Source organism: Thamnophis sirtalis, unplaced genomic scaffold, assembly GCF_051295495.1.
Source record: "Thamnophis sirtalis isolate CommonGarterSnake01/CBP01778 unplaced genomic scaffold, rThaSir2_p1.2 scaffold_9, whole genome shotgun sequence".
Taxonomy (NCBI): domain Eukaryota; kingdom Metazoa; phylum Chordata; class Lepidosauria; order Squamata; family Natricidae; genus Thamnophis; species Thamnophis sirtalis.
Window position 1 is genome coordinate 4,129,699 of NW_028261389.1, and position 16,557 is coordinate 4,146,255.

At 46.7% G+C, this 16,557-nt stretch overlaps 1 protein-coding gene across 1 annotated transcript in view; it reads left to right on the top strand.

Annotated features, from left to right (window-relative positions):
• Window positions 1-6,825: 6,825 nt before the first annotated feature.
• PLXNA4 (plexin A4) overlaps window positions 6,826-16,557 on the top strand; it is a 487,979-nt gene continuing 478,247 nt past the window's right edge. The window contains 1 exon segment of the mRNA XM_087722680.1: window positions 6,826-8,024. Within this exon segment, the coding sequence (XP_087578806.1) occupies window positions 6,843-8,024 (1,182 nt within the window). The 5' untranslated portion in view covers window positions 6,826-6,842.

Consider the following 16,557-nt stretch of genomic DNA (forward strand, 5'->3'; position numbering starts at 1 on the left):
TCCGGATCTCCACGGGGAGGTCGTTCCAGAGGGCTGGAGCTGCGACAGAGAAGGCTCTCGCCCGGGGGGGTCGCCAGCCGACATTGGCTGGCAGATGGGATCTGGAGAAGACCTAACCTGTGAGATCTAATCGGTCTATGGGAGGTAATCGGCCTCTTCAGGATCTGGCCTTCTAAAGAGCAGTCAGGGTGGATCTCCTCTAGGACTGACCGGTTGGATGGCCTTGCAGTCCAAGGAACTCAATGCAGGAGTCTTCTTCTCCAGCACCAGAGTTCAAAGGCCTCCATTCTTTGGCGCTCAGCCTTCCTTTTGGTCCAACTTTCACAGCCATACATACTGGGAAAACCATAGCCTTGACTATATGCACTTTTGTTGGCAACTTATAATGCTACTTACTTACTTACTTACTTACTTACTTACTTACTTACTTACTTACTTACTTACTTACATACATACATACATACATACTTACATACATACATACATACATACATACTTACATATTTACTTACCAAATTTATATGACTGCCTAACTCACACAGAGGACACAATATTACAAATCCACAATATAAAAATGACATGCCCTGACCCTATATGGTAATATTATTTATTAAACAAATTTATATAGCTAATTCTATCATTCCCGTGGCGCTCAAACCTGCAGAAAACTGCTGCCCTGCAGTCTCCTTGTGTGGAGCAGTCATCCAGAGCCCTTGCGGGCAATCTCCTGTCTTCTCCTTACCTGGAGAGATTCTATTTCTAAGGAACCTGTTTACCTACCAGTTTCTTAGTCTTTGTCGTTGTATTGTTAGCTCTGCTGTCATGGAACGGTGTTCAGTTTGCTTCAGGGGTGGTTTGCTGTTGGTGTTACTGCCGGTTCGCAACCCGTGCGCTCTCTGCATGCGTGCACTCTTCAATGTAAATTGTTCTGCACGCATGCGCAGAGCAATTTACAGCGAACTGCGCACGCACAGTCACCAAAATCCAAAATGGCAGCAGCCAAGCGGCAGCGAGGGAACTGGTTCGGGGGCATGGCAGGCCTGGGTCGCTGCTGGTTCTGCAACTCAGGTCTCAATTCTACTGCCGCTTCGGCTGAACCGGGCCGAACCGGCAGCAAACCACCTCTGGTTTGCTTGTTCTGAAAGTCCAAGGCTCCACCTATGTGCTATGTTATTCTGTGTTTCTCAACCTTGGCAACTTGACGAGGTCTGGACTTCAACTCCCAGAGCTGCCCCTGGGGAATTGTGGGAGTTGAAGTCCAGACCTCGTCAAGTTGCCAAGGTTGAGAAACACTGCTGTAATCTGTCACTCTCACCAGAGTGTGTTTGGCCACAAGGGACCACTGTCAACATAAATGTAAAATGTTTATTGGACAGTTTTCTTATGCCATTTCTGTTTCTAATTCTGGATCTCAAGAGGAGAATCTCTCTTCTCAAGCAGGGAGGAGGAGAGGCAGTTTTCTTGGGAAAAAGGGAGGGAGGCGTGCCGCGTGACACTTCTCATTCACTGTGAGCAAGAATTCTCTTTCCTGGTTTCTTCGTTTCCTTCTCGTACTGCTAAGCTGCTCATTCCCCCCCCCCCCAAAATAATATTTCATTTTCTTTAGAGCCGCCAAAGCAGTCGTGCCAATTCAGAAAGGCAAATTTTCAATCGCCTCACTTTATTTTCATAAAAAGCGCTTCTTGATTTACAACCATTTGTTTAGTAATCATTTGACATTACAACCAGAAGTGGTATTCAGCCGGTTCTGACTGGTTCTACCGAACCGGTAGCAGATATTTTGAGTAGTTCAGAGAACCGGCAAATACCACCTCTGGCTGGCCCCGCCCCCAATCAATTTGCTGCTGTGAGAGTCAGACAACAACTGATAGGATGCATGTTCTTGCACAGGAACAGGAAGCTCAGGTGCAAAGCCCAAGAGAAGGTATAAATACCCCTCCCACTCTCAACTCCATGTGGTCAGCTGAGAACCATGTGCTTGGTGGTTCTGCTTCATCATTAAACCACCTTTCCAATCAGCCGCCATGTTTCCAGGGTCTTTCTTCTGGCTTGGAACTGAACCAGATGGACATTTCTTCCAACAATGTCAGAAGCATCACCATTGAAATAAGGCATCCTACAGAACATAAAATTTACAATATTCAAACACAAGATTAAAACAGGTACAAGTGAAAAGAATCTTTCAATCCGGAAGTATCCGAAGCGTAGCGAGGTGTACATTCCTACCTGTAACAGCGGCAGCGATTCACTTAACAACCCTGGGAAGAAAGGTTGTAAATGGGAGCAAAACTCACTTAACTTACTGAACAACAGTAATTTTGGGGGTCGACTGGGGTCATAATTTGAGGGCGACCTGTAAAATTGTTTGAGTAACTATTTGTCTTGCCTCTGTTTCTTTGCCGTCTTTCTATCCCTGTGTGGGTTGTGAAAATCCCTGTCAGTGGTAATCAGGATTTATTAAAAGAAACCAGCGAGAGGCGGGAGAAAATGTTTTGCAGAGATTAAAGAGGATTGTGAGCTGATCTTGGGCTGAATTGCTAGGCAGCTGGATATGTTTGCTTAAGTCAGCATCTCGCTTAAGGAAACTGCTTCTCTCTTTCTGTCTCTGCCGTCCTTGAGTGCAGCTCTAGAAGAAGGGAGACAGACAACATCAGAGACCTAACGTTGAAGGTAGAGGTAGTCCTTGACTTACAAAAGTGTGTCGAGTGACCGTTGAAGTTACAACAGCACTGAAAAAAGTGACTTAGGGCCAGTAGTTAAATTCAATTTTTTTTACTACCGGTAAAAACCACGAGGATTGGACTTTGGGCCAATCATCAACAGATTGTGAATTCTAGTCACACATTAAGCATGAAAGCCATCTGGGTGACTTTGGGCCAATGACCAGGTGACTGTGAGTTGTAGCACTGCCTTAGGCAGGAAAGCCGACTGGGTGACTTTGAGCCAATCACCAGGAGACTGTGAATTCTAGCGCTGCCTTAGGCATGAAAGCCGACTGCGTGACTTTGGGCCAATCACCAGGAGACTGTGAATTCTAGTGCTGCCTTAGGCATGAAAGCCGACTGCGTGACTTTGGGCCAATCACCAGGAGACTGTGAATTCTAGCGCTGCCTTAGGCATGAAAGCCGACTGGGTGACTTTGGGCCAATCACCAGGAGACTGTGAATTCTAGCGCTGCCTTAGGCATGAAAGCCGACTGCGTGACTTTGGGCCAATCACCAGGAGACTGTGAGTTGTAGCGCTGGCTTAGGCATGAAAGCCATCTGGGTGATTTTGGGCCGATTACCAGGAGACAGTGAGTTCTAGTCAAACGGTAGGCCTGAAAACTGGCTGGGTGACTTTGAGCTAATCACCAGGAGTTGGTGAGTTCTAGTGCCACCTTAGATGTGAAAGCCAGCTTGGTGATTTTGGGTCTCTTTCTCACAGCCCAAACCACCTCATGGGGTTTGTTGTTGTGGGGCAAACAAGAGGAAGAAGGATTGTTAGATACATTCACTGCCTTGAGTTATTGATATAAATAAACATGGCAGAGTCCAAATAAAGTAGGTAAGTGTGAAAATGTTAAGTTAGCGACTTTAGTACTTGGAACAGTAAAGTGCACAAGAAGCCAGAACACACAAAATTGTAGTTGATTATTTAGACAGCGCTGACTCATGCCTGAGGCAACCTACGCTCTGATTGGTTGCTGTGGGTGTAAAGGGGGCGTTTCCCTTTTTCCCCGCCTTTTTCTTCTTTGTGTTCTGTACACTGTAAACATTTACCTCATGATGATGTTGCAGTGCTCCTGGCTGCCTTGTGTTCTTCCTTTTTCTGGATGATGACAAAGACTTAAGCGTTAAATATATTTATATTTCTAGAAAAGTCAATTTAAGCGTTAAATATATTTATATTTCTAGAAAAGACTACAAGTTTGTGTCAATGTCTCCGACTTCATCTGGAGAGCTGCTGTGCAATTCCCTCACAGAAGACATGAAGGGGAAAAAAATGGCTGGCTTCCCACAATACAGCTCTCCAATTTAATTTTAGCCATTATACAGTCAAGCCTTAATTTGATTTTTCTTCTTTTGTTTCTTTCCTTGTTTATACCTGCAGCCAGCCCAGAGTAGTGCTTTTTTTAAACAACCGCGACTAACCTCACTTAGAGACGCGAGGACAATCAAAACATGCAAATCTCCCCAAAAGGCATAAGATTAAGGAAGGAAACGTTTGTTTATCCAAATCGGGATAAAGTTCTTCTTGCATCTTTTAAGCGTTTTTGTTCTTCTCCAGATTTTTCCGGGAAGCAAAATGTGGAACTTTGAAGCTTCTGCTTTGGGGGAGAAAATAGAAAATAATAATAATAATAAAAAAGAAAGCCCTGAAAACTCGAGGCACAGTAAAACATGCAGAAATACAAAGTAAAACCTCTCAGGCTGTGCGTCTGGGTGCGTTTGTGGGGAATTTGCAACTCATCTCCATGTTTCAGCCATGTCTTTACAGCCCCAATCTTGGCTGTAGTTTTAAGCCGGATTGAATTTTTGAATCGACAAAGCCGGCGGAATCCTGAGCCTCCGGCTTCATTTCGGCTGCCGTTTTTATCTTTTTGTGTTCTGGGGGTTGATTTGCGGTGCGTTCCCATTATCCTTCTTTCCTTCTCCACCTCTCCCAAATCTTTGGAGGGAGACAATGTAATTTCACCGTTCTTGGGCTGTTGGGATTTGGGCGAGAGGCTGCGCTTTGGCTGTGGTTTCCCAAAAAGACAGAGACACAGAGCAACAACTTTGCGGTGTTTCCTTATGCCGTAGTCCTCGACTTAGGACCATAATTGAGCCCAAAATTTCCACTGTTAAGTGAGACAGTTGTTAAATGAGTTTTTCCTCTATTTTACGACCTTCCTTGCCACAGTTATTAAGTGAATCACTGCAGTTGCTATGTTAGTGGCATAGATTTGGGTTTACCCAAAGTCACCCATCAGTTTCCATGCCTAAGATAGGACTAGAATTCACTGTCTCTTGGTGATTGACCCAAAGTCAGCCACTTGGTTTCCATGCCTAAGGTGGGACTCGAACTCACTGTCTCCTGGTGAGTCACCCGGACAGCTTTAATGCTTAAGCCAGGACTAGAATTCACCATCTCCTGATGAGACACCAGGACATGCCTAAGACAGGACTAGAACTTACCGTCTCCTGGTGATTGACCCAAGTCAGCTACTTGGTTTCCATGCCTAAGGTAGGACTAGAATTCATAATTTCCTAGTATTTGGCCCCAAATCACTCAGCCGGCTTTTGGTGCCTAAGGCAGGACTAGAACTTGTGGTCTCCTGCTTTCTGGCCTGGCGCCTTAATCACATATCAACTGTTTTCTACAATGTTCTCCAGTATGAAGGCCTTCAAGTGCCTTCAGCTTTCTTAGTCAGCAAGTCATTTCATTTCATTTCATTTCATTCATGAAATGAAATTTCTAGGCCGCCCAATCCCGAAGGACTCCAGGCGGCTTACAGAAATGAAAATTATTAAAAAGAATTCAGGAAGGAGAGAAGGAGAGAAGAAAGGAGGGAAGGAAGGAGGGAATGTAGGACAGAAGGAAGGGGGGAAGGAAGGAGGAAAGGAAGGGGGAAAGAAAGGAGAGAAGGAGAGAAGAAAGGAGGGAAGGAAGGAAGGAGGGAAGGAGAGAAGGAGGGAAGGGGGAAGGAGGGAGGGAAGGAAGGAAGGAGAGTAGGAGAGAAGAAACGAGGGAAGGAAAGGGAGGGAGGGAAGAAGAAGTAGGACTGTTGTAAGATAAGATGGATCTATGGGATGGTAAGAAAGCAATTTTCAAATATATTGTCAACTGTAGGGAAAAAATTGTTATAAATACATATTATTAATAACAGTTATGAGATCATATAATTGTGAATGTATATATGAAATTGATAAAATAAAAAAATTAATAAATAAAATAAAATAAAAAGAATTAAAACAATGAGACACAACAAAGTTAAGAAAAAGCACAACATACACCCAATCAGAGAAGGGCCGGACCTCAATCAAAAGGTCAACGGCCCCAGGCCTGCCGGCAAAGCCAGGTTTTAATAGCTTTGCAGAAGGCCATGAGTGTAGGTAGGGCCTGGATCTCTGGGGGCAGCTCATTCCATAGGGCCGGAGCGGCAACAGAGAAGGCCCTACTCCGAGGCGTCGCCAGCCGGCATTGTCCCGCTGAAGGCACCCGGAGGAGGCCCATCCTGTGGGATCTTAGACCCAAGGTGGCGCAATGGTTAAATGCAGCACTGCAGGCTACTGCTAGATCAGCAGTTCAGCAGGTTCAAATCTCACCGGCTCAGGGTTGACTCAGCCTTCCATCCTTCCGAGGTGGGTAAAATGAGGACCCGGATTGTTGTTGGGGGCAATATGCTGACTCTCTGTAAACCGCTTAGAGAGGCCTGAAAGGCCTATGAAGCGGTATATAAGTCTACTGCTATTGCTATTGCTATCTTATTGGTCTAAGGGAGGTATGTGGCAGAAGTCTGGGAACCAAAGTCTCAGACATCTGGTGAAGGACCAGGTTGGAGAAGGTGGTTGGGAAGATGCAATGCTGAGTCCCTTTTTGCTGTTTTGACATGAGTTGAAATGTTTGCTTATTCTGGTTTCGGATGCCTTCCTTCTCCCTTTTGGCCAAGGATAAGTCTGATTTTTTTTTGGAATTACGGAACCCGTCTTGAAGGTCTGAATAGAAGGGGGAAGGAAATGCTTTTCAATAATGGTCTCTCTCTTTTTTCTTATTTTCCTTTAGGATAAGTGGTACCCCGGGATCTGCACTCTGGCAACCTCGCTGATTGTTCACCACGTCGCTTCCAAAGTAGGAATACAAAAATACTTTTGATCATCATGTCGGGAGACATGTGGAGATGGACCTGCCTCGGCCTGCATCTCGTCTTCTGCACTGTGGGGCCGTCTTCGGCCACTCGGCAACTGCCCTCTCACCCAAAGAAACCTTTCTTGACCTTCTCCTCGGAAGCCACTGAGATCTCCTTCAACCACTTGGTGGTCGACAAAAGGAAAGGATCTATTTACTTGGGGGCTATCAACTGGATCTACAAGCTCTCCGGCGACCTGGTGGTGGAGGCCCGTCACGAGACAGGTCCGGATATCGATAACCCCAAATGTTATCCTCCCAGGCTGGTCCAGCCTTGCAACGAACCGTTGATCTCCACCAACAACATCAACAAGATGTTGCTGATTGACTACAAAGAGAACCGGTTGATCGCTTGTGGCAGTTTATACCAGGGGATCTGTAAACTCTTGAGATTGGATGATCTGTTTAAACTTGGGGAGCCCTTCCACAACAAGGAGCACTACCTCTCCGGCGTCAACGAGAGCGGCTCCGTGTATGGAGTCATCGTTTCTTACAACAACATGGATGACAAGCTCTTCATTGCCACGGCAGTCGACGGGAAGCCCGAGTACTTCCCCACCATCTCTAGCCGGAAGCTCCCCAAAAATTCGGAGGCGGAAGGGATGTTTGCCTACGTTTTCCACGACGAGTTTGTGGCTTCCATGATCAAGATCCCGTCGGATACGTTCACCATCATCCCCGACTTTGATATCTATTATATCTACGGCTTCAGCAGTGGTAATTTTGTCTATTTTTTGACCCTTCAGCCGGAAATGATTTCTCCGTCGGGCTCCACCACCAAGGAGCAAGTCTACACCTCGAAACTGGTCCGCCTGTGTAAAGAAGACACGGCCTTCAACTCTTACGTCGAGCTGCCCATTGGCTGCGAAAAGAACGGGGTGGAATATCGCTTGTTGCAAGCCGCCTATTTATCGAAGGCGGGATCCATCTTGGCGAGATCTTTGGGGATCCTGCCGGAGGACGATGTCCTTTTCACTATCTTCTCCAAGGGGCAAAAGAGGAAGATGAAATCCTTGGACGAGTCAGCCCTTTGTATCTTCCTCCTGAAGAAAATCAACGACCGGATCAAGGATCGTTTGCAGTCCTGCTACAGGGGAGAAGGCACGCTGGATTTGGCTTGGCTCAAAGTGAAGGATATCCATTGCAGTGGCGCAGTAGGTCTCACTTCTGGCTAGATTACAAAAATACCAAGAAATATTATTTTAGCTGGCTGAAAGGGCTCAAAGAACTGAAAATCCAGCCCAGGTTTAGGGAGAGGTTGGTGACGAGTGGGTTTTGTGAGTTGGGAAAAACATTTAAGAAAAAGCTTCTCCTGAATATGGATATTTTATTTGTGTAAATATCCATAGCAATTTGACTCCTGATTTAGTCGCTCCCATGGGCTCCTTGAGCTTGGTGGTTTATTGGATTGGATTGGATTTATTACATTTATATGCCGCCCTTTTCCCCGAAGGGGACTCAGGGCGGCTCACAATTCAATCAGGGAAGGGGGTACAGACAGGGGGATAAAAAAGACAAGACATAACAATACAAAATTTAAAAACACACAACAACCATACCATTCGAGAAGGGGGGCAAAAACTCTTTAGCCCCAGGCCTGTCGGAACAGCCAGGTTTTAAGGGCTTTGCGGAAGGCCTGGAGGGTGGTGAGGGTTCGAATCTCCACGGGGAGCTCGTTCCAGAGGGTCGGAGCAGCCACAGAGAAGGCCCTCCTCCGGGTAGTCGCCAGTCAACACTGGCCGGCGGATGGAATTCGGAGGAGTCCTAATCTTTATAAAGTTTATAAAGTTTATAAACTTCACCCCCTTCTAGCACTGATGATGTTACCTAGTTGGGTAATGAAATGTCTGCAAGAAAACAAGCAAGCTCAGAGAGCACCAAAGACGCCACAGTCCTCCTCCTCATTGTCCTCCTCTTCCTCTTCGAGCTGTTTGGACATCAACTCCCAGAATTCCCCTCTGCTGGCTAGGGAATTCTGGGAGTTGAAGTCCACACAGCTCGAAGCGGCCAAGATTGGGAAACGGTGGTTTAATCAATATACTACCCTTGTTATCAAAACAGCAGTAACCAGAGACAAAGAAGCAATAAGACGAACAAAGAATATGGGGAATTCTCGAAATATTTCATCTTTTCCCTATTGATGTTTGAAAACAGGCGGCAAAAATCTAGTTAGGATGCAAAGCAAGTTGTGCACTAGAGATTGTCTCATTCTTCCTGCCTCTCTCCGATCCCTCAGATGATACAGTGCACAAAGCAAAAATAAATTGGTTTTAGACCCGAGATTGCAAACAGAGTAATGGATCATATCAAGGTCTTTATTTTGATTTCCTCAGATGGGAAAACCTTTGCATGATCGGCATAAAAATATTATCATTTTCTTGCGTGATGTACGGTACTCAGATAGTGGGATATTTTTGTGGGGACCGAAGCCCCTACATCTTAAAGCAGGCTGGCCTGGGGAATTCTGGGAGCTGAAGTCCACATACCTTAAATGAGGTTGAGAAATATAGCTCTAGCTAGCAGAACCATTATTGGCCACAGGCAAAGCAGTGTACAACTACTATGACAACTACTCATAGGCTCCTATGACAACTACTCACAGGAATAAAACTGTAAATGGTTGACAAACATATATTTGCATGCAGGGACATGCAGTCACTAGAGGCAAGGGAGGCGTGGCCTCACCAGTCATGAGGAAAAGGAAAGAATTTTAAAGAATTTTTAAAAAATAATTAAAGCCAAGGTAGTTGCTGCCAGATTCCAAGTCACAGTGACTTGGGAGTCTGCTTAGTGTTAACTATAGGAGGAGGCGAGAGAACTAAGGGCCTCCTGTGCATAAGCAATTTTTCGCCTTTTAAGAGTTAAGCAAGGGTTAAAAAGCAAAAAATTCCTTATGCAAAGGAGGCACGTGTTCTCTCGCCCCCTGTAGAGGGCATTTTTAGAGGCTTTTTAGAGTTCTCTGGGAGCAACTAGCTCAGTCTGACTCAGAGCTCTGGCCTTTCATGAGGGCAGGCAAAACAGAGTTGAAATCCTCTCTGAAACAGCTGGAAAAGGTGCGTGTGTGGGGAGGGGGGGGATGAATTCAAAAAATTTGATTGCATGCAGAACCACGTTGCCTTTTCAAACACACACACAAACACACACACAAACACACACACAGCTGGATAAAAGTATATAAGCCCAGCTTCACTGATTACGTTTGAAAAGGCAACGTGATTCACCTGCAATCAAAGGCTCCAATCGGAAGGCAGCAGGGGAAGGGGGGGTATGGCAGAGGAGCTGCTTTCAAGCCTTTAGGAAATATATCCAATCCAACTTCTGTGTTGTGTTTGAGAGTGAGTGAGTGAGAGAGGGATCCAACTTCTCTGTGTGCGTGTGTCTGTTTGAGAGAGGGAGGAGGGAGGGAGGAGGGGGAGGGAGAAGAAAAAGAATCAAGGAAAACTTATTTTGCAAGGGGGGAAAATGCTGTCGCTTTAAATCGGAACTGAGCATGCCTGGCTGTGGAATTCTGGGAGTTGAAGTCCACAAGTCTAAAAAAATTGCCTCACCAGCCATAAAGCTCACCGCACATCACTGTTTGCATGTTAGTATTAATAAAAGGGGACATGGTGGCTCAGTGGTTAAGATGCTGAGCTTGTCGATCAGAAAGGTTGGCAGTTCAGTGGTTCGAATCCCTAGCGCCGCGTAACGGAGTGAGCTCTCCTTACTTGTCCCAGCTTCTGCCAACCTAGCAGTTCGAAAGCACGTAAAAATGCAAGTAGAAAAATCGGGACCACCTTTGGTGGGAAGGGAACAGCCTTCCGTGCGCCTTCGGCGTTGAGTCATGCCGGCCACATGACCACGGAGACGTCTCCGGACAGCGCTGGCTCTTCGGCTTTGAAACGGAGATGAGCACCGCCCCCTAGATTCAGGAACGACTAGCATATATGTGCGAGGGGAACCTTTACCTTTAATTAATAAAAAAAATGCAGTAAAATGTAATTGGTTGCTGTATTTATATGATAACAAGGTGCATTGAAAGGTTAGCATGCACAGATTAAATACGGGGCCCCTATGCTTGTGGGGCCCGTGGGCAAGTGCCCACCAGGCCCATGCATTAAGACAGCCCTGCATAGTCAGCATAAATAAAATAAATATTTAATCTTTTGTGGAATTTATTTCGTGCTCTGGGCTGCCTTGTAGAACTGGTAGAACCATGGTGGTGTGGTGGTTAGATTGGGGTAGAAAAGAGAGGGCTGAAAACCACTGTGGAGCAATATATAAGCTTAAGTGCTATTCCTATTGCTATCTATCATCTCTCTGTGGTGGCGCCATGCTTAGAACACAGCATTGAAGGCAAACTCTGCCCACTGCCTGGTATTCGATCCTGACTAGCTCAAGGTTGACTCAGCCTTCCATCCTTCCGAGGTGGGTAAAACGAGGACCCAGATTGTTGAAGGCAATAGGTTGACTCTGTAAACTGCTTAGAGAGGGCTGTAAAACACTGCAAAGTGGTATATAAGTCTAAATACTTAGAGAGGGCTGTAAAGCGGTATATAAGTCTAAATGCTTAGAGAGGGCTGTAAAGCGGTATATAAGTCTAAATACTTAGAGAGGGCTGTAAAGCGGTATATAAGTCTAAATGCTTAGAGAGGGCTGTAAAGCAGTATATAAGTCTAAATGCTTAGAGAGGGCTGTAAAGCGGTATATGTCTAAATGCTTAGAGAGGGCTGTAAAGCAGTATATAAATCTAAATGCTTAGAGAAGGCTGTAAAGCAGTATATAAGTCTAAATGCTTAGAGAGGACTGTAAAGCAGTATATAAGTCTAAATGCTTAGAGAGGGCTGTAAAGCGGTATATGTCTAAATACTTAGGGCTGTAAAGCGGTATATAAGTCTAAATGCTTAGAGAAGGGCTGTAAAGCAGTATATAAGTCTAAATGCTTAGAGAGGGCTATAAAGAAGTATATAAGTAAATGCTTAGAGAGGGCTGTAAAGCGGTATATAAGTCTAAATGCTTAGAGAGGGCTGTAAAGCGGTATATAAATCTAAATGCTTAGAGAGGGCTGTAAAGCGGTATATAAGTCTAAATGCTTAGAGAGGGCTGTAAAGCGGTATATAAGTCTAAATGCTTAGAGAGGGATGTAAAGCGGTATATAAGTCTAAATGCTTAGAGAGGGCTGTAAAGCGGTATATAAGTCTAAATGTTTAGAGAGGGCTGTAAAGCAGTATATAAATCTAAATGCTATGGCTAAGTGCTATTCACTTAATGATTGCTTCATTCATTTAATCATTGTTGCATTCACTTATGGCTCTTGCATTCATTTAACGGCCACCACATTCATTTAACGACTGCTGCATACAATTAATGACCACTACCGCAAAAAAAAGAGTCATAAAATTGGGCACAGTCATGAGATGACCCGTTTAATGACCCGTGCGACTTACAGCCATCATTCCAGGCTCAATTGCGATTATAAATCGACACCTACTGAAAATTGTATAATTTGTGTAATGCTAAACAAGTTACAGCTTTGGCCTCCGTCTGATCCCTTGTAGTTCTTGGCTGCCAGCCTGGAACCATTCAAAGTTCCAGTGGCACTGAAAAAAGGGAGTGATGACTGTTTTTCACACTCACAACCATCTTCACACTTACCAGCATCCCCGTGGTCACATGACCAAAATCCAGATGCTTGGCAACTGATTCATATTTATATCCTGAGCCCTGGTGCCACAGTGGTGAGACTATAGTATTGCAGGCAAATTTTGTCCCCTGCTAGCAGTTCGATCCTGACAGGCTTGAGGTTGACTCGGACTTCCATCCTTAAGAAATTGGCAAATGAGGACCCAGATTGCTGGGGGCAAGAGAGGCTGACTCTGTAAACCACTTAGAGAGGGCTGTAAAAGCACTGTGAAGCGGTATTTAAGTCTAAGTGCTATTGCTATCTAGCTATCATCTATCTGTGGTGGCGCAGTGGTGAAAATGCAGTATTGCAGGCAAACTCTGCTGACTGCCAGGAGTTCGATCCTGACCGGCTCAAGGTTGACTCAGCCTTTCATCCTTCCGAGGTGGGTAAAATGAGGACCCAGATTGTTGGGGGGCAAGTAGGCTGACTCTTTAAACCATCTAGAGAGGGCGGTAAAACACCGTGAAGCGGTAGATAAGTCTAATTGCTATTGCTATTTATCATCTCTCTGTGGTGTCGCAATGGTTAGAACACAGTATTGCAGGCAAACTCTGCCCACTGCCTGGAGTTCAATCCAGGGTTGACTCAGCCTTCCATCCTTCCCAGGTCGGTAAAATGAGGACCCCGATTGTGAGGGGCAATACGCTGACTCTTTAAGCCATTTAGAGAGGGCTGTAAAATACTGTGAAGCCAGAGGTGGTATTCAGCCGGTTCAGACTGGTTTGCCTGGACCGGTTGCGAAAACTGTTGGGTGGGCCTGCCCCCACGCCCCAGCTCTGTGCCGTCCTATTTGGGCACATGCGCAGAAGGCACACATGCGAGCAAAGCACATGCACGGAAGAGGCACGTGTGAAGCGAGCGGGCGCGCCGAGTGGGTGGGTGGGGCTGAACCGGTGGCGACAAAACGTGAAACCCACCGCTGTGTGAAGCGGCGTATATAAGAGCCAAGGTGGCGCAGTGGTTAAATGCAGCACTGCAGGCTACTGCTATATCAGCAGGTCAGCGGTTCAAATCTCACCGGCTCAGGGTTGACTCAGCCTTCCATCCTTCCGAGGTGGGTGAAATGAGGACCCAGATTGTTGGGGGCAATATGCTGACTCTCTGTAAACCGCTTAGAGAGGCCTGAAAGGCCTATGAAGCGGTATATAAGTCTACTGCTATTGCTATATTGCTATAAGTCTAAGCGCTATTGCTGTGGCTAGAGAACCATCTTTCTTTGTCGGTTTCATGAAGGGAATGTAAACCATCGGAGGCCCAGATCCGCTGCTGTGTTTTGTCCCTCTGGCTTCCGGGGGGGGGGGGAGACGAGAGCCAGAGGGAAAGAGGCTGAGCCTGAAATATCAAACCGCGACTTTCAAGGAACGAGTTGGAAGACTCTTCGCTGCCGATTCGGAGCAGCAGCTGTGACAGTACGAAGCAAGCCAGGGGGAAAAAAAGAAGCCGGCAACTCCGCCGTGCTGTGCTGTTGGCGCAGCAGCTGGGAAGAAGAGTCTGGGAACTGGGGCAGCCTTTGCACGAGTCAGATTGCAGCTGCTGCTACAAACTGTTGCAGAGACAAAAGATTGGCAAGAGGCTTCCTGCAGAACAGACTCCTTTGAGTTTAGACACGGACAGGGAGCTCTGGTAGCCAACGTTTTCGGGGTGGATTCGAACAATCTGCTAAAGCAACGTTTTTCGGCCGTTCAGATGGGTGGGCTTCCACTCCCAGGATTCCCCCAGACATCAGGCTTTAAAGGCGGGCGGACGGTGGCAGCGATTCGCTTAATAACTGTGGCAAAAGTCATACAATCAGGGCATGATTCAGTCAGTTGTCTTGCAGTGGAAATGCTGGTTTCAATTCTGGTCATAAATTGAGTATTACCTCCCTCCCTCCCTCCCTCCCCCCTCTCCCTCCCTCCCTCCGGCTCTCTCTTAAAAATGGAATGTGGAAAAATCTTGAATTAAGAGAGCAACAGAGGTCATCTGTCTGCTTGCCTGTCTATCATCCATCCACCCCATCCATCCATCCGTCCATTCCATCTATCCCATCCATCCATCCCATTCCATCCATCCATCCCATTCCATCCATCCATTCATTCATCCCACCCATCCCATCCATCCATCCATTCCATCCATCCATCCATCCGTCCGTCCGTCCGTCCGTCCGTCCGTCCGTCAATCAGAAAGGTCAGCTGTTTGGCGGTTCGAATCCCGAGTGCCGCGTAACGGAGTGAGCTCCCACGACTTATCCCAGCTTCTGCCAACGTAGCAGTTCAAAAGCAGGTAGAAATGCAAGTAGAAAAATAGGAACCACCTTTGGTGGGAAGGTAACAGTGTTCCGTGCACCTTCAGCGTTGAGTCATGCCGGCCACATGACCATGGAGACGTCTTCGGACAGCGCTGGCTCTTCGGCTTCGAAACAGAGATGAGCACCGCCCCCTAGAGTCGGGAACGACTAGCATATATGTGCGAGGGGAACCTTTACCTTTACAAAATCTGTCTGGTTTTTACTATGTCGGTCCACTCTGTAGATCTCCGAATGTTTCTGCCAGCAGGGAAAATCATGTTTCCAATTTGTCTTAAGGCGCTGCAGAGGCCAACATTTCGAGCCCCTTTAACTGGTTATCCCCCACCCCAATCTTCCTCTTTCGAACATTCCTGGGTCTTAATTCCTTGTTTTACTCCTATTCCAGTTTACACAGCTTGCTGATTGAGGATGGAGCCCCCCGGGGGCACTAACTGAGGCTCCTCTGTCTGGGCTATTTTAAGCAAACTCGCTGCCCTCTAAGCAAGCCCAGATTAACTCATCTCTTTATGCTTTGGGGACAGAAGAGCCCTCCCAGATGGGGTGGATTGATGTGGGTCTATGCAGGCTATGAGTCAGCTCCGCTTGGGAGAATCATAGAACATAGATGCCCCCAAAGGGGCTTTTTTTCAAGAGGCAACTGGTCTTCTTTCTTCTGAAGAAGTTTCACTTCTCATCCAAGAAGCTCCTTCAGCTCTGGCTGGATGGTGGAGAATGGAAGGATTAGTATTCCTTGAAGACGCTGAGCTTGTTGATCAGAAAGGTCGGCAGTTCGGCGGTTCGAATCCCTAGGGCCGCGTAACGGAGTGAGCTCCCGTTACTTTAATCCCAGCTTCTGCCAACCTAGCCGTTCGAAAGCAGGTTAAAAAATGCAAGTAGAAAAATAGGAGCCACCTTTGGTGGGAAGGGAACAGCGTTCCGTGCGCCTCCGGCATTGAGTCATACTGGCCACATGACCACGGAGACGTCTTCGGACAGCGCTGGCTCTTCGGCTTTGAAACGGAGATGAGCACCGCCCTCTAGAGTCAGGAACAGCTAGCACGTATGTGCGAGGGAAACCTTTACCTTTTTAGAGAGTTGTTGAGGTTTGTCTGTGTGCCTTCTAGGCCACCTGAGTAGTGTTCCTGGTTCCTGTAGCCTGCAATTTTTGTGGAAATCCGTTCACACTCCCACACCATTCCAAGGGTGTTCAGCCCAAAGTGGCTAAAATCTATAGGGACACTCAGTCATCTAGATCATGGTTGTCCCAAAGGTGCTTTTTTTCAAGAGGTAACTGGACTTTCTTGCTTTTTCTCTTTGAAAGGACGTTTCGCTTCTCATCCAAGAAGCTTCTTCAGCTGTGACTTGGATGGTGAGGAATGGAAGGATTGATACTCCTGGCAGACAGCTGATCGTTTGCATCCTGTCTGAGAGTCCTTGAGGCCACTTGGAGGTTTCTCTGTGTCCCCGAGGTCACCTGAGTGATGCAAATGGGTGGGGAGCCTTTGTGGAACGGCTGAAAGGACTGCGTTGTGGAGCTGTGCTTCCTGCTGGATGTTTTCTGCTCTGGCATTTTTCAGTACCGTTGTAACTTCGAACTGTTGTAAGTTGAAGATAGTAGTGGGTCCCTACTGGTTCAGCCCTGTTTGGCCGACCTGGTAGTGGCATGCTGGCCTGGGTCGCAGAACCGGCAGCGACCCAGGCTGGCCATGTATCTGAACTGGTTCCCCAGTTGCCGCAGTCACTGCCGCCGTCTTGT